Source organism: Amphibalanus amphitrite, unplaced genomic scaffold (genome assembly GCF_019059575.1).
Source record: "Amphibalanus amphitrite isolate SeventyFive unplaced genomic scaffold, NRLGWU_Aamphi_draft 000051F_arrow, whole genome shotgun sequence".
NCBI lineage: Eukaryota > Metazoa > Arthropoda > Thecostraca > Balanomorpha > Balanidae > Amphibalanus > Amphibalanus amphitrite.
Window position 1 is genome coordinate 1,142,651 of NW_024881547.1, and position 18,331 is coordinate 1,160,981.

At 47.1% G+C, this 18,331-nt stretch overlaps 2 protein-coding genes across 10 annotated transcripts in view; one reads left to right on the forward strand and one right to left on the reverse strand.

Moving 5' to 3' along the window:
- The window catches only part of LOC122377829 (LIM and senescent cell antigen-like-containing domain protein 1), a 19,894-nt gene continuing 1,563 nt past the window's right edge, over positions 1 to 18,331 (reverse strand). For 3 of the 9 annotated variants that reach the window (XM_043358290.1, XM_043358291.1, XM_043358294.1), the window contains 9 exons: positions 8,696 to 8,919; positions 7,282 to 7,474; positions 6,715 to 6,856; positions 6,255 to 6,371; positions 5,818 to 5,959; positions 5,436 to 5,542; positions 5,029 to 5,100; positions 3,090 to 3,130; positions 1 to 1,204 (listed from right to left, as the gene is read on the reverse strand). In XM_043358290.1, the coding sequence (XP_043214225.1) occupies position 1,204; positions 3,090 to 3,130; positions 5,029 to 5,100; positions 5,436 to 5,542; positions 5,818 to 5,959; positions 6,255 to 6,371; positions 6,715 to 6,856; positions 7,282 to 7,474; positions 8,696 to 8,919 (1,039 nt within the window). In that variant the 3' untranslated portion in view covers positions 1 to 1,203. Of the gene's footprint in view, positions 1,205 to 3,089; positions 3,131 to 5,028; positions 5,101 to 5,435; positions 5,543 to 5,817; positions 5,960 to 6,254; positions 6,372 to 6,714; positions 6,857 to 7,281; positions 7,475 to 8,695; positions 8,920 to 9,098; positions 9,333 to 9,454; positions 10,232 to 18,331 lie in introns of those variants that run through there. The other 6 variants (XM_043358296.1, XM_043358292.1, XM_043358297.1 and 3 more) reach the window with 4 other exon arrangements.
- Positions 10,518 to 18,331, forward strand: part of LOC122377830 (protein Mo25-like) — a 22,992-nt gene continuing 15,178 nt past the window's right edge. The window contains exon 1 of the mRNA XM_043358302.1: positions 10,518 to 10,987. The gene's annotated coding sequence lies outside the window, so the exon portion shown is untranslated. The remainder of the gene's footprint in view (positions 10,988 to 18,331) is intronic.

Sequence of the window (18,331 nt, forward strand, 5' to 3'; positions counted from 1 at the left end):
TGTGTTAGCAAATAATTATATTGATATCAAACACCAGTTATCGGATGGTGACGAACGGCGCACACTTTTTCAGCTCCCAGCCGATGACGGACTGTAAACTCCGTCATAAACGAGTGATAGAATCCTCGTACGGCCTTGTAAAGAACCTCTCGCACATTCGACCACCTAAGGCACGCAACAGCCGCGCTGGGTGTCAGTTCACTATCAGCTAATCTCCGAGGTAAGAACATCTAAAAGCTCCTTTGGTCAGACGCACAAGCACACATACCAGTGAAAGGCCACTGGCGGGATGTATAGAATCGCAGATGCGCATGCGTTGTGAATATGCTAGTGCACTAAGGATGGTAGCGAGCTAGCCTGATCTCGCTCTATCAACGACTAATACCGATCAGGATTCTACCTTAAATATACAGTCAGTTTCAACACAAACACTGGCAACGTAAGTGACTCGAGTTTCAGTAAAACCACATTAAACTCATGCGATTAAGTTACGTTTTTATAGCCACATCCCCGTGGATTCGTAGATAAGAAAGCCTGCGTGTTCGTTCTAAAAGCACCTTTTTCGCGGTTTGAATGAGTCAATTACGTAGAAACACAACTGCGTAATGAGATGAAGAGTAAATACAAACGAAAAAAGTCAAGCAAGGCTTTCTAGGCCTATTTTCAGAGTCGGTAGTGGCAGTTCTAGTGAGCGTCTGTCTGGGATTTATCTGGAGGCGGTGGGTAGGTACCGCTGTCTCGCTGAACTCTGTCGGTTTGGAGAGAAGGCACCGCCAGCAGAGGGCGCCGAGACAGTCGGCAGGGAGTGCGGAAGACCAGTGCAGCGCAACGGCGAGCGGTGCGGTACACGGGTAGGCAGTGCAGTGCGCCAGTAACCAGTAGCTAGTGCAGTGCGCCAGTAACCAGTGCAGTACACCAGTAGCCAGCACAGTGCACCAGTAGCTAGTGCATGCATGAACAGCCAGTGCAGTGCACCAGTATCCAGTGCGGTGGGCCGGTGACCAGTGCAATGCACCAGTATCCAGTGCAGTACACCAGCGACCAGTGCAGTACACCAGAAGCCAGTGCAGTACACGGCTAGCCGGAGCAGCCGTTGGTAGCCGGTGGGGTGTTCTACGCCGTCCAGCGATGGTCTACTGGAACCCAGCGATGGTCGCCTGGGACTCGGGTCGTCCCGCTACTCCGCCCCCAGGCTCATCTCTCTCTGTAAGGCGGCGACGGCGCGCAGAAACGCGCGACAGGTCAATAGAACAGTAACAGGGCATGGGGTCTGTGAGGCGGCCCACCCGATCTATGACAGATCAGTTACTCGATTACTAGTTCGATCACTGACACAAATTCAATGATGTACGAGAACTTGAAAAACTAGAAACTCCACTGATTAAGACCAAACAACCTTCTTTCATTAACCCTATTAGTGGCAGGCTCCTGGCTACCCCCTATTAGTGGCAGGGGGGGGGGGCTGTTTACGACCCCCCCTTGATATCTCGAGATCTAACGGGCCGATTTTCAAAATTCAAACGGCATTCGATTTCGCTCAACGTGATCTACATTTCTAAAAAATAAAAATTAAAAAATGTCAATAGGGGGGGGGGGTAGAGGGGGGTAAAAACGGGCAAATTGCAGATACATTTTAGACTGTTTATCACGGCCAGGTTTCTGAACCAATCTTAACGCAACTTTTGCCGATCGATAGAGAATGAACCAGAAATTCACATGGATCCCAAAAATATGCATTTTCAAAAATCATAGGCGGATACAGATCATTGAGATTGGGGGTACACAAAAAGTATAGTAAATAAGGTTTTTGTTCGTACTGTTTCTAAAAATGGTGGTAATGGTCTTGTTATGTTACAATTTTCTTATGAGAGAACGACTACAATTGTATTGGTCATGCATAGGCGGTGTCAGGGCACCTATGTTGGGAGGTAAAACATAACCCCCCTTTTTGGACGCCTGGATCCGCCTATTATAGCAAAAACGTGTCAAAAGAGGATGCACAATAGCTGTATATGTTATCACATGATACCTTTCATTCACTGTTCGTAAAACTGGTGCAGCATCGTGATCTTCGCCCAAATGACTCGCTTCACGAATAGGACCCCCCAATTCCCAGTGCTCTGGAGCCGCCCCTGGTAAAGTTATGAACTTGAAATTTTCAGGGAATGTGCCCAATTTAGTTTTAGGAAAAGTCAGAAAATTTCAGCATCGTAGCTTCAGCGGTTTTGGAGATATTCCCGAAAAACCTGAGGGGTGGATAAAAACAACCCCCCCCCCCTGCCACTAATAGGGTTAAGCCTGCAAAGTGATTAGGTCAGATAAGCCACAACCAATATAAGCAGGATCCACGTCTGACGGACGGAACGACGTCATGCACCAGCACCCAACGGAAGCACTTACCGTCGGTAGGGATGCTGGCAGATTTACCCAGCAATGCAAGGAACCTTCAGACATTCAGACTATATCAGCTTAAACATGAAGTTCTAATACGATACGAGTAAGAGAAAGTTCCAATACGACTTGATTCGTACCAAAACGAAGATAACTTAACACGTTCACAAACTTCACGCATGTGTTAGAACATGGACAGATATGAACCGCCACCTGCTAAAAAGACCGTACCTACCAAAATTGAATAATGTCGATAAATTGTAAAACTTTGCATAAGTCACGGCATATGTACACGCGGTTAGCAGAGCTACCTGGAAACATTTCATTAGTTGGACTGAAAATAGCGAGACAATGAAAACCGTGGCTGCATTACCATGTTAATCATGAAAGAGTTTTGTCTGGACCAATAAAAACTGACACAGTCGGTAGTGTCCTAAGTAACCTCTCACCAATCGTGAGTATACCTTCACCGCAAAGTACTTCGTTATGGCTCAGCAACTGCCGTATCACAGCGGCCGGAGTTCCTTTTCATATCTGTCGTATTTTAATACCTAGCGCATGCTACATTTCTCATTTTGCTTTACTTCAAATGCGTTTTTTTCATGAACGGCAGTTGCTGAGTAGATGAGTAACGACTCTAACGACATTAGCCGGTAAGTCGGTTATTCGGCGGCGATATATGTGAAACTGAGCCTTACTACTCGTTCTCGGTGAACTCAGCGGTGACCATTCCCGGCGCCTGGCAGAGAGGCGACCCAGCGTCAGACTTACACCGGTCATATACGGTACAGGGGAGGTGGCGAGGCGGGGGGCGGGGTAGCTAAGTGTATAGCAGCGCCCGGAGCTGGGCGGGCTGGGGAAAATGGAAAACCAAGGAGCTAGCGGAAGGGAGGCTCTAGAGATTACCGCATGAAGCACTCATGGGTCAAAGCGAGCCAAAGCCAAGCTTGAAGTTCAACTGAATGCGAGGATGGGTCTAAAAATATCCTAGGGGAAAAAGGTATGAGCTGATCACACATTATCTGTGACTGGGCTAGACTGTGGCGACCACTAGACTGTTGGGGAAACAACACACCCCTGAGTGGCACATACCACATTAATCTTCATAAATGCGCAGCTCCTGAAAGCCAAAGATGCATCAGACATTGAAGCTAAGCACATGTCGGCGACATGACTTTTCACATCAAGAGCAATACATACCTGGGCCGTTCAGAGCAGCACTATTTAAAAATTATAACGAAATAATTATCAAGCCTTCGTTATATTCACACAGTTGAAGAAGCTGCAGATGTTTTATGTAAACAACATACACCATGTTCAAGGACATCAACACAGGAAGCACCCAGAACGGAAGCATTTACAGTTACATTAGACAGACACCCGCCGCAGTAAGCCTATACAGAGTGTGACAAAGGCTGGTCTAAAAGCACCACATTTACATTTTGATTACATCCGCTATATCTAGCAAAGGTATTATCAAAGGCACTAGACTATGCAAAAGCGTCATAAGTTTCTAGTGGGCAAGTCCGCCTACAGAAAACCACTTCTTTGGCTACAGGAACGCACAGCAAAATTCCCAATTCTATCAATTGCAACTAACACACAACAATGCTAATAAAATAGACGTCTTTGGCAAAAGCCTCTTCGCTGCACTGCAAGTGTTCTGTCTACCTCCCGATTATTACAAGCAATATTCACAGCAGTCTATAATAGTAAAGGCCCTAACCGGTCTACTTGGTGAGAACAGAGAGGCTAACGTTGACAAGCTTCAACAGACGTTTTAACAGGCCAAATATCAGGCCAAATATCCAGCGTCCCGACATAAACACTGTTCTAATAGCATCTCTAGCAAACCATATTGGTGAGACTGAGAAGCTGGGGATAATTCCGAGTAATTTACCCAAATAAATTTAAAATCAAGATGTATTTTGACTGTAAAATGGTGTCAAGTCGACGATTGTCTTTTCAACAACTTTTTAAACCTCTCACTTTTCAACCCTGTCAATTAGACGTGTTCTTAAAACAGGCCCAAACGTTTGCACATCTCATGTAACGTTAGCACCTCATAAGGCTTGCGTTAGGAGCACCTGTCGGTGCGACGGACTCCGATGTTAGTCAACGAACGTAAGATACGGCGACGTGGCGGCTTGCCGTGAGATCTTAGTACTTTGCTGGTACCATTACCAGTTAGGAGATAGTTTGCGGTTTTGGACAGAACAACGGGAAGCGTATTCACAGTGTAAGTAGCAGATCCCGGGTAAGTAGGAACACGTAAACCCACAAACCACGGTTTACAGTGTTAGAACAGGACAACACAACTCCGACACATACGTTATACAGTCTGCTCCCGGACGGTCACCACTGTTAGACGCTCTCGGTTAGAAGCCGACGCCAAAGCGGGTTCTTCAAAGGCACGCTAGCCTGCAGCGTTCGTACAGCATTAAGCACCGATATTGGTTTGTGAATGAGTTAATTCCAAGCCGACCAACGCCAGAGGCTATATGTAGTGGCCTCTTCAGCGGGTTAGTGGCCATCAGTAGCACGTTAGCGGGGCTTTGGCGGCGGTTAGCGGTCTCTGGTAGCGGGTTAGCGGCCCGGCTCCACCACGAGCACTGCCTACAGGTCGTCACGCCTCACCTCGTTCTCATGGAGCCGCTTCAGGCGGCGGCGCAGCTCGTGCGGCAGCTTCTCGTAACACTTCTTGCACACCTGAAGTCGGGTGAGAAAATGTCAGAGGAGCACAAACGTGGTGTTTCGGGGGCTTGAGGTTCAGAGTAGACAATTACGTGAGTAGTTATGCGATGGCTTGTTTCGATTAAGTCCTCACATGGAATTCAAATAGTCTGATGTACAAATATCGGGCCAAATGATAATGTTATCACTTGAAATGTGGCAAATATTTTATGAAGTATCCTTTCAAAATGATGAAGGGGAAATCAACGATCCTGACACGCGCTCGAAACTGTCGTAATAAAACGTTCATAGCAGGATGCACAACATTTCAGCAAAGGTATTCATCTGTTCGGATCAGTGGTACCACATACCGGTTTCATGTCCATCTCGAAGAACTTGGACTTCCGCGTCAGCGGCTGGTCGCACAGGCTACAGGCAAAGTGGTGCGGGCACCAGGCCTTGTTCAGCGAGCGGACAACTGCGAACGTGAAGGTAGAGAAGTCAATGGACAACAAACTGATCGGGTGGACAGTAGTTAATGATCAGGCACATGCCAACTAACGCCAGTCGATGATGATATCGGACAGTTTGATGGTGCCCGTGAGATGTACGATAGTAATGATAGGACTATCAAACATGCATAGAAGCATTCATGACGATGAAAAGTTGAGGTTTCGGGGTCATCTGCGAAGGTCAATAATTAAAATTAATTCAAATTAGTTCAAAGTGAAGTTTTCTGTTGTCCAACCCTACCTTCGTCCTCAACGACGTAGTTGCAGACGAAGCAGATGTTGCCGAAGAGCATGTGGTAGTCGGTACGGCAGTAGGCCTGGCCCTTCTTCTCGTAGTGGCGGTGCCCCAGGAACGGCTTCTCACACTTGGCGCAAACGAAATGCTGCCGAAGGGGAGATGGTGGAAGTCAGGTCACCTGACTTACAAAGATAGCTGGCTGAGGCATGTAACATGGTACCTGCAAACCTAGTCATTCGTAAATAACACTGAGCATTAACATTTAACAATAAAACATATTGCAGCACCAAGATAAAGATGCATCGAGAGGACATATGTACAAACAAATTGACATCAAATAACACTTTGCATTAAGTGTTTTATCAGTAGTGTGTGGTATAATAGTACTTTATCTACCAGGTGACCCACACCCAGGTGATGAGCGCGGAATGCTGACTGACCTCGACGTGCCAGTTCTTCCCAAGTGCGGTGACGACGCGCTCCTCAATGGGACGGTGGCAGGCGCCGCAGATGGGGATACCCATCTTGTCGTGGCAGCGCAAACAGTACAGCTCGTTCTGACAACGGATGACACAATAGTGGTGAGGTGGACGATAGAGTACACAGCGATCAATAAATAATTGGAACTTTGGGATAGTCACCAGCCACGTCACATTACATTGCCAAAACGTGAACTGCTTCCAAGAAAACCAAATCACGATTATTGTAATCTCAGGCAGTGCATACTGCATAAAATGAAAAGATTTTCTGCTTATCTACTGTTGAACATCGAAAAAAAATATTGGGAATAACATGTGAGTAACATCATACTTCCCAATCCTCGGCATACAGGATCGGCCATACCTTCTCACATATTTTCTGCTGACAGCCCCGGCTCCCTCCTCTCTCCCTCCCACTCACCAGCTCGACCGAGGTGTACCCGGCGCGCGACTTGACCTCCCTGGCACGCGAGTCCAGCTCGATGCCGCACGCCTTACAGTTGAAGTGGTACGGGTGGTAGAGCTCACCACGGAACCGCAGGGGCTCGCCGTCGATCACGCCGCTGCAAATTTCGTCAAGAGGTGGTTAGGTGAAGCTGTGTGGTTAGGTGGAGAGACGCAGCGACTACACTGTGTAATGTGCAGATAGTTACGGAGAGTAGTGGTAACTAGGTAACCTGCTTTGTGGGGTTATCTATAAAGCCGATTAAAATGCAGCATGACGGTTGCCGTCCATTAAGGTCCATTTGTTAATATGCGAAATGTTTAATATAAAACAAGAAAATGACAATTGAACACAGGGGAAGTTATAAACGAACGGAATGTCTAATGGAATATTAATGGCGTGAAAATCATCAATGACTACAGAAATCCCAATCAGATAGCCCTGACGTGAGTTAACCCGACACGAATCTCTCCCCGTCCCCCAACTCACTGGCACTTATGGCACATGTACGAGCATCCCCCTGAATCCCTGTCCCCCACTCACTGGCACTTGTGGCACATGTATCTGCCGGTGCCCTGCAGTCGGATGCGGGCGTTGCAGTCGTGGCACAGAGCCTGGTTGCCGTGCTTGATGAAGCCCAGGTCGGCCAGCTCCTTGCCGCACATGTTGCAACGGAAACAGGCCGGGTGCCAGCTACCGTTCATGGCCTTGATGACGCGGCCGATGATAAATTCGTCTGTGAAGTCGATGGGTAAAGCGATGAACGATGCATAGCGCGTGATCAAAACTAGTCACAACGGACAACCAGAATCATGAGTCGCTATCGTTAGGCAAAGCGTGGTTTTGTGAAAGAAGCTAGGACCCCTAGGTGCCAACTTCTGGTTCTGATGGTTAGTGATAGCAGACAAATATTTACGTACGAAAAAAAAAAAAATATCTGGCGACTGAGGTCAGAGCGGAGTTACACTATTGAGTGCAAGTTTGCGCGGATGTTTAAACGTGTCAAATGTCAAAGACAAAAAGCGGAATGTGTACCGAGAGTGATAGCAAAAACTCATCTTGTGACAGCTCTGAATGAAAACTAAACGCACGCAGAGCAAACTGGTGACGCTGAAGACATCAAAGTGTAATGCCGACACCAATGGCACACGCTCGTGGTTATGGCAGAAGCTTTGCTAGTCGGTACTCTAACAACAAACATAGCCGAGTCCCTGTCGGGCAATCAGTGGCGCGGGAACCGGGGGGGGGGGGGGCGGGCTAGCGGGGGCTGAGCCCCCCCCCCCCAGCTTTTCGGCTGGGGGCTCGTAATGTATTTGAGCCCCTTCCCCCCTCCCCCAGCTGGAGGAATCGATATCGGAAATCTACCAACATAATTCAATAGATTCATGCATAGGCGCGGGAACCGGGGGAGGGGGCAGTGGGGGAAGCTTGCCCCCACAATTCTGCAGCCGTGGGGGGCGGTGCCCCACAACTTTTTATGAGGCCAGGAACCGTTGGGCAGCTTGTCCTCCCCAAATTAGGGGTTGTGGGTCACAATGGAAGAAAGCATGTGAGTGAAAAATCCACCTCTTTCATTGCTCGGGGTTACATGAGCAGAGTTAATACGCATTACAAACGGACTACAATGGTGAGCGGATAGGAGAATCCGTTCCTGATACGCATTTACTTGCTCATGTAACTCCGATAACTGGCTCGGCAACTCATTTGGCAGATTAAAACCTTTAATCCAGATTGCCAAAACGGTAGTTTAGCTGAGACGGAATGTCTCACTTTTTTGCATTTTTTTCGTTTTTTTTTTTGTTGAAAAGGCCAAAGTCTGAAAAATAAGTGGTCTAAAACCGGTGAGAAAACTAGATTTGGGGTACCCTAGGTTGATCTCTATTATGGTTCAGCCCCCCCCCCCCCCCCCAGTCTGGAAGAAGTTCCCGCGCCACTGCGGGCAATACTTATTACTCACTGCACTGCTGGCAGCAGGGCGCAAAGAGCACCTGGAAGTCATGCTCGCAGTACTTGCGGCCCTCGAACTCGTAGAATATGCCCTCGGGGAAGGGCTGGAAGCACTGGGCGCACACGAAACAGTCCGGGTGCCACAGCTCGCCGGCCGAGTTGACGATCTGCTCGGTGGGCTCGAAGCCGAGCTCGCACCGTTTGCAGACAGCCTCCCCCAGCGGCATGGTTTTCCTGAGGAGCGAGCAACAAACGGTCAGAGCACGAGTGAGGACGTGCGGTTTCATGCCCAACATTCACTGTTTTTTATCTCCCTACCAAATGATTGACAGATAACATTGTCCGAAAACATTTTTCTTTGTGACGTAATTACTTTGAGCGACAACGCGTAAAATGAATAAAAAAAAACGTACAAAGAGAGATACAACTCGTATCGCCAGGCACTTTTGAGTGCATCGACCAAATAAAGGCCTCAGATCAAAATGTTCGTGTCCATAGTCCATACCGACTTAGGGGCAAAATCTTAGCCATTTTTGTACAATAATTTGAATAGCGTATTCTAAAAGGTTGATGTTCGTAAAATAGCGACAGTCCGATCGCCAATATTCCCACCGCTTCAAGATCACTCCATCAAACGGCTGGGACCAGCACAAACTTCACCTCCACCGAGCTACAACTACTGAACTCTGAAGCCTTCAAGCCCATCCCATCCCCAGCATGACCTAACGCTTCCCCAGCTGCCCCGCCACGTCAGGGGCGTGGGTCGTACTTCCTGGCTGCTGCAGAGGCGGATGATCGCGGCCCCGCAGGCGGCAGGCCCGCCGTGCGGCTGTAGTCGCTGAACCGGGTGGTGGTGACGGTATGTTGAGGAGGCTCCACGTGAGCGTAGTCACCTATCTCGTCGTCTGGGTCGGTGATTTTGGTGGGAACGGGTGGCAGAGGCGGCTGAGGATGGTGGTGCTGTCTCCGCTGGTACAGGTCGCTGTCGTTCATTGAGAGACGCGGCACGGCCATGACGACGGGCGATGATGACAGAAGATGACGACAGACGTCGATGGCGATAAGCGTCGGCGGGAGATCGGCAGTAGCGAATGGAGGCGACTTACGTCTACCTAGTCCTCTCGATTCTTGTGCAGAGTGGCAGGGAAGGAAAAATCCGAATGAAGTGCTTCGGCAAAGCTGTTGGGCTGATCTGACAGTTTAATCACAGACGAGGACAACACTTCTGGATCTCGCCAGTGATTCACTTTGGAGTGCTTTGCAGTTCAGTTAGGACGCAGTCTTTGTAAGTCCTTTTTCCTCAGGCACAGCGCTCGGTCTTCAGTAGCATACCACCAAACACCACCACTTTTCTCATACCACACGATTTATATCCTCCACTCACAGTCACTAATCTCCGCTGCGTTTTAAGATAACCAAGTCAACCTTCCACTCAGTCGTCGTCACAACTGAATCAGACTTCAACATAAGCCCCACCAGATGGCAGTGGTCGGGTCTCGGCGGTCCAAGCCACGGAGCAGAGGCGTCGTAGAGCGGAGAGATAGTGATTCAAAAGTACCACAAGATGTCTACCGCGGCTAGATAAGAGAGGCCAATGAATGACGCTTGACAGTTTTTCAGTACTTTCAGCTTCACGATGTTACGTGTCCCGCTGAGTTTTATTTGCAGATGTCGGCTCAGCCAGAGGCGTACCAACGGAACAACATCGGGAGGGCAACCAACACCACCCAGCGCCCCCATACGGCCGAAATGAGAACCACCCCGACAGCCAGCCAGCCCAGGCTGACAACCAACGTCCAGACCCCCGGCGGAAAAACGCGTGGACAGCGGATGTCATATCCGATAGAGGGCGAAACTTCAGTCGGCACTCGGCAGTGGCCAGGCGCCGAGGCTGCGCGGCGCGAAGTGCGATAGCCACCCACTCCCCAGTCGGGAGCTCAGGGCGCGGCGGCGGTGTCCCACACACAGCCGGTGACGGGGCCTCAAGATATCAGCACCGGCGCCGCGGGTTGGTGCCCGTCGGTCGATAGCGGCCCCTATCGGGCCGGCGCCGGCGTATCTCAGTTCTCGGCCGCTGCAGCAGTCTTCAGTGCTCCGTGGTCGCTCAGAGACAAGGGTGGGGCAGTGTTGGGCCGACAATTGCGAGGTGTAGGCCGTGTCGCTGGAAGTGTTGCGGTGTGCGACGGTGTTGGCCGAAATTCGCAGTGCCACAAGACAACCATCAAAATCGAAAACGGACTGGAGGATCGTCGTTGAGCTGGAATGAAGATGATGTGCTAGCTTGGAGGTCTCCAATTTACAGGTAGGATAGTCGGAGTTTATCGTCTTGGTCAAAGTTCCGGACTGGAGTTAGAATCGAGAAACATCATGGCATGACAATTAGACTCAATAACATCGGCTATCGTCGGGGAATTTTGATGTTTGGTTATCTCGGAACTGCCAACGCGCGCTAAATTCAGGCCATCACCATTCTGTTATATTTGTACCTTTACCATGGTAACTGAGCACGGTGTTATTAGGTGATGTTAGATTAGGAACAGGCAGGGACGTAGCCAAGGGGGGGGGGGGCACGGGGGCCATGGTCCCCCTGAAGGCAAAAAATAAAATAAAATATTATAAAAAAATAAAGCAACAGCTGCACCACACCCCGAAAAATAGTGGGCCAAATCCGAGGAGTTTTCCTTTTTGGAGGGGGTACGACACTAGGCCGGGACCCGTGGCTCCTCCCTGAGCAAAATCCTGGCTACGTGCCTGGGAACAGGGGTGGGGAGGAAGTGCCGCGAGTGCCCAAGTGGCAATGTCGAAGTGCGGGTCGACATTGCCACCTGGAATCTGGGTCGAGCTTCTCGAGTTCGATTTTGCACACTCCACCAGCAGGAATAATTTCGTGTTTGCAATGCCCATAGCAACGCTAGGAATCAGATCGGCACAGCAAAGCAATTGATAACGCTAGATATCACGGGTATTGTGAGCATACGATTCAAATATACTGCAAACGCATACAAATAACATTATAGTACATTTTTGCCACCGACGCATGTTAAAAAAGTTCAGTTAAATTTTTGTATAAAGGTGGCCTGCTGAAAGTCAGAAGCCCGAGAGACGGTTAATTTCAGTCGACGGCAAGATTCGGAAATGCCTATCAAAACCGATGCATAAAAACACGGCGGTTAATTTCATTATACGGCAGTTTTCTTATCTTCAAAAGCTCCCTGTTGAACAATGCGTTCGGTGACGTTCGGTGACTGAAACCTCAATAAAAATCCGGTCATGGAAGCCAGATGGAAGCTTGTCAGGGTATACTGAATTAGGAAGCTTGAATCGCTTGAATATTGAATAGGAAGCTTGTAGCTTGGAATAAAGTAAATTGCGAAACAGGTGGACAAGTGAATATTGGCAAGAACACAGCCTTAATGTGATGACTTATCGTATTCATTTCAAAGAGATGGATTAGCAGGCTACGCATAAATTTAGAAGGCAGATTTCGAGGCACATGTAGTTCTCAAGAGCCAGTGAAAAGAGCCATTGAAGCTGACCCTTACAAAATGGGAAGAACAGCACTGCCAGGAGCAGTGTTCGTAGTAAGATCGACGCTTGCTATCATACCTTCATGGATATTGGATGTCAAAATATAGGAAAGAGGAGAGAACGCAACGACATTTTCCCACTAATGAAGACAAAGCATGTCTCCGCAACGCCTACTCCTCACTCGCAATTACTTCGTAGCATGAATGTCTAATAAAAGTAACAGACGCGTCTCGCATGTTTACCAGGAAATATCTGAGAAATCAGGGATGAATTTCAAGCAAAATACGACGTGGTAGGTGATGTACAATTTGAATAGGTATAGTGAGACCAAGTGGTAGATTAATTTCGTTATTCGCACATCGTGTGTCAAAGGCCATTGGCAATAATTTGTATTATACGCCCAAAGCTTTACCCATTTGCTGCCCCCCCCCCCCCCTCCTTCCGTGCCCCTCCTTGATGTCGAAGCCCAAAAGCGAACTCTTTCTCAGAGATTCGTTGGTGCACGGTGCTAAAAATTTACTATAATAAATTTAATTGCCCGGTCCGAATACTATACCAGCCATGATACGGTCGCTTTTCCTCAAGGGTGTTTTCATTGAATATGCTCGCAGGCTCGCACATTCAATGCGAAAATTGCACTCATTTCATTCGTGCAATTTTCGAAAATAGCATCCTCACTCCGTTCGGACGCTATTTTCGATAAAATAATGTCCTCACTCCGTTCGGACATTATTTTAAAACACCCTTGGGAAAGCGACCGAATAATGTCTGGTATAGTGCTCGGACCGGGCAATTAAATATATATTATGTACGAGCTAAACAAAGCTAATGAAAACAACCCAGCCGATGCTATTCGATTTCAACATAAATTAAACGGAGTATGATTCACACCGCGTGAGCCCACTTCTTATCGACAAACAACGTTCAAAAATGTTGGAGAATGCACTCCCCTTGCGGGTCTTGTCTAATACCGGTGCGAGCGACTTTAGCGAGTGTCATTTGAGCGAACGTCATTTGAGCGAACCATTTTCAGCGAATGGCAATTCAGCGATTATCAAGTTCATCGATTATCAAATATAGCGATTATCAATTTTAGCGAAAGCTATGTTTCAGCGACATCTATTTCGTCGACTACAATTTGAGCGACTGTCAATTCAGCGAAACATTTCATCGTCCTGTAACGGTGGATTTTTTTTCTTTTGCGAGCGTATGCGTACGAATGTTTCCGGAATTTCTCATGGTTATCCGGAACTGGATGGCGGATGTCGCGCGTTCAAAGGTCAGACATTGAGCTCCAAATTTAATGCTACATTTTTTCAAAAATTCCAACGGTTCAATTTCACCCCCCCGCTCTTTGTCAATAATGGTGACCAAACGTTTGTTCAGAGATCAATATTGCTTGTGCTTTTTTCACGAGATTGCCCCGCTTGAATTTGGATCAGTTCCCCATGTTGTAAAATTTGTTCTTGCCCCAAGCACCATACGAATTTCCAGATATTTGGGTGAGGTCCCTGAAACATAGACTGGATTCCCCTGTGCCATCTCTCTAGTTTATTATTGGTCCTTGGCATTCCTTCCGTCGCCCTATCTCTCACGTTCCACATTTTCAATTCAACTTTTGCCCGCCTCCTTCCCCTCCCATGCACCCCTTGTTGGTCGTCCGATGTACATATGTGTCTTCAAAATTCAAATGATATGTAAAGAGGTGCAATAATTTCTGAAAAAGTAGCAAATGATTGACTTTCGTCGCGTTCGGTCATTCGCTGTAACTGCATCGCTCAATTGGTCTCCCACTGACCCCCATATATTCGCTCAATCTGGTTTCGCTGATTCTGGTCCTCGCTAAAGTTGATAATCGCTGTTATTGAATTCGCCGACTTGACAATCGCTGAAAAAGCCAATCGCTTAAATTGATAATCGCTGAAAATGTTTCGCTCAAATGTCGTTCGCTGAAATAACGTTCACTCAGGTGTCGCAGAACCGTCTAATACGCATAAATCTTGCGCATCCTATCAGAGGAACCACGATCAAGCATGATGCAACACTTGGAATGTGTGCACTGCATGATGCCTACCGAAAAGAACATCTATCAACAACGAGGGCTTAATCCCTCTGAAATTGGTTCAAATGCCAAAAAGATAACAGATTGCCTTCAATTAGGCCTATCGCGGGTTATCGGCAGGCTCCTATCTCCGTCGGCTGCACTGACGCCATACCAGCATGTGGCATACATCTTCAAGATTACTTTACGAACACATCTCTACCTCAACGATAAGGAAGCCGGCACGTCTCGACAGTGTTAAGCAGGACAGACTTCGGTGAGCCTCCCGTCACTCCCCGCCGTGATGGAAAAAGGAGGGAAGGAATGGAAGGAAGAGAGCAAGCCCAAGGAAACAGTTACGTTGAGGAAGACAAGAGGGTGATATAAAACAGGCTCCTATGTAAATCATAAGATCGGAGGTAATGAAAGTCAACAGCAAAGCTATAAAAAGTGACTCACGAGCACTGTCCTCAGGAAATTAAGTAGGTAGTGCTGGTGACCCATCAATGCGACATGATTGAAGCTTGAGCAAATTCAAAATCTACGTTCCAGTAGATTCGGCGGAGCCCATGTTGTTACCACAAAACATCCAACGGTGATCCTCAAAGCTCATTTGGTATGATGACCTCACGTCAGGTGAATGATTGTATCTTTTAAACTTTTAGCAAATAATTTTCAGAACTTGATTGCAAAGTAAAAGCAATGCAGGCCAACGAACCGTTCGTATCGTCAAGATGCATTACATGATCGACTTTTTCATGGAAAAAAGAAGCGTAAAGGGTGACCTCAGGTAGCTTCAGATAACCTTTGGTGACCTTGACGCATAAAGGGTCATTTAAAATGAAGGTACTTTTAGGTACCGTGCATAATGCATATGGAGCCCATAATCCATTTACCTCTGAACAATGGAATTCTAGTTCAGTGAAAATATCAACCTAAAAAGAAAAAAATAATTACTTAGTGACTTTTAGCCGAATCGATCTGTCCTCTACATACCTATAGGTGGCAATTATGATCACACATAGCTTCGTTTACTATTAAATTAACTGAACTTAGAGGGAACCATACATGGCTCCTAAATATCAGTAGATAATTATCTTGCTTGCAATTCCAACAGCTTCTGGTCGAAGTCGAAAACGTCAACCAGATGAAATGTCACCTTTTCCGAATATAAACTGCCATACAGCGTCATAGCTGAGTGAGCTGACCTAAGAAAATATTGCAGGTAATATGTTCAAAGGTTGAATGCTAGCCCTCGCACTTGGGTTCGAATGGGCCTCGTCGATTTTTCGCGAACAGCTTGTGCAAAAAGCGGCCTATCGCGACGAAAGTTTGAACACTATCAAGTTAAACAATTGTACACCTACCCTGGAAATTTAATGAATCTGACCCAAATGACCTTTGACCTGTGACCTGTTTCTTGAGACCATGTCAGGCCGGATTAGCGATTCAGCGTATGTCGGCGCACATTATCCTTGTGTTTCCAGTCTTCTTGTGGTTGTAAACGTTCAAACATGTGAATGATGTTGGTCCCATGCGTCCCATGCTTAGCCCGCGCCCTGCTGGGGGGGGGGGGGGTGTTTGAACACCCCCCCCCCCTTGTGGTTTTTCGCGAATAGTTTTTGGTACACCTTATCATACATCAATTCTACACATGTTGTGAAAATTTCAGACCAAGGTCATTCAAGGTCAGGTCACCAGGTCACTTGAAGTGACCTCACCTCATAAAAAGTTTCAATGTCTGTCATTGCTACACCGAGTGACCGATCGCTTTGAAACTTTCAGCGATTGCTAAGAGCAATAGCATGTACAAAATGTATATCTCAGAATTTTGATATCGATGACCTAAGGTCAGGTCAATTTTGCGACCTCCCCATTATAAGTCAATGGGAGAAAATTGAACTGCGCCTCTTTTGGACGAAAGACATTATAAACACTCCCAAACACCGAATTACAAGTGGCTTAGACACTGAACATGAAAATGGTATCCGTGACCCTTGTTTATGCCCTGAGGTCATCTTAGGTCACGAATGGTATCTAACAGTTTTTTGCAAATAACTTTTGATAGAGGCATGCTAGAGCGATGAAAACGCCTTAGACGTGTTCAGCTCGACGATACGGATCGACTGATATGCAACATGACCCTTTCCGGTCAGGTCATGACCTTGACCTGAGGTCAAATTTTCAAGTTGACCTTTCAAGGTCAGGTTATAGCTCATTCGATGCGTCTTGACGAGAGGAACACGATGCCGGTAAAAGTAAGCTCGAACAGGGCTTGGGTCAAAAGTTATTGTAGAAAAACTGTTTCCGAAAAAATCGGCTATTTTTGCAGTTTTTGCCCCCTGCAGGCAAAACCGTTGACGTTAGGTCAAATCTGAGAGAATTACTCAGAAAGGGCGTTAATAGGGCTATCGAATGCGCTTTTTCGCGGCGCTGTAGCTCTATTGGTTCCCGAGTTATGCGTTGGCTTCTTGGAAATTTTCGACATTCGACCTGGAAATCGGCGAAATTTTGCCTTCAATGACCTCTGGTGACCTGAACTTTGACCTGACCAAAAAATTGACCGAAGTGATTTCGTCATTATTTTTGACGCTCTTTCGAACGCCGCCTTCCGCGTATCGCTACGTGGCCCAGGAGCCGAGTTACAAGGGGGGGGGTGTTCAAACACCCCCCCCCCCCAGCAGGGCGTGGAAATCCAGGACCCCCAGCCGGGCGCGGGTTAAGGTAGGTGACAAGGTCAAACAAATGTCAGGTCAAGGTCATTAAAGGTGATGAAAATGGGTGGAATCCAGAAGCCCCATCAAGCGAACTAGTCAAAAGAGAAAAACAAGGAACTTATCTTAGTCATGTGAATATCTGTAACTTTAATGAAATCATAAAAAGCTTAAGGGGGCTTAAAACTATTCTGACCTTCTCAGCAAGCAATGGGTTGATGATTGTTTATAATACAAAACATGTTACACAAAAATGGCCATATTATAAGTTTTCATTCCAGAAAGACCTCGTTAACCCTCGCCCGCACATGCCATTTTCCCATCCTAGAACGCACATGGGGGGGGGGGGGTGCCACCCCCCCCCCCGCGCCATTTCGTTCCTGTTGGAGATAGAGCTTAGCGGTAAAGACCAAAAAGATTCTTTGGGAAGAGACGAATCCAATGATACCCAGTTTTACCTTCTCAGGTCAGTCATTGACCTTCCAGGTCAGGTCAAACTAAAAAATATTGCTGTTTTGGGTCACCGTTGGATATCAAGTGCGCTGCTTATCAAATATCGATGACGATGCTGTTTTCTGGTGCCAAGCTAGCTAGAACCTCTTTGTCACACTACCCAACCAGAATTTTGCTGCTGAGGTCATTTCAGGTCAAGTTAGGTCAAGGTCAATTATATGTGTTTGTATGTCTGTGTGTGTCTGTGTGTATACTGATGTGTGCACCAATTGTTTTTGGGTCCATATTACATGAAATCATGATCTGAGAAGCTTTTACCAAATATGCAGTGAAAAAACTTCACAAAAAGTAAATTCAGCTTGCCTAAAACGCAATTATCTTAGATGACCTAGGTTGACCTTGACCCTGACCTTGACCCCTGTACATCGTCGAACAACATGTTCCATGATAGGTGGGAGGTAAGACTGGCAAAAAAGGCCGAAATCAGGGCGTCAAAAGCTCACAAGGCCCATGGCAAGCGCAAGATGTTGAGAATTGGCCATTTGGGTCATGACATGACCTGAAAAACAAGGTCATATCTCCAAAACCAAAAATCACAGAAACTTGAAATTTTCAGTGGACATCAAGAAAGGATAGAGGAGCAGCTATACGAAAAATCAGCCTTCTAGCTCTAAAAATGTTGAGTGCAGAGCAGAAAGACTACCTGGGGGGGGGGGGGTGGCAACCACCCCCCCCCCCATGTGCGGGCGAGGGCTAAATGCCAGTAAGTATTCGTATTTTAGTAGAGAAGATAGAACAATGAAATAATGGAAAAGGTTAGGCAAAATATTAGCTGTTTTACACCATTGTAGGTCACATTGGACATCAACAAATTGGGTGGTTAGGTATTAATTTCAGGGCCTTCTGATGC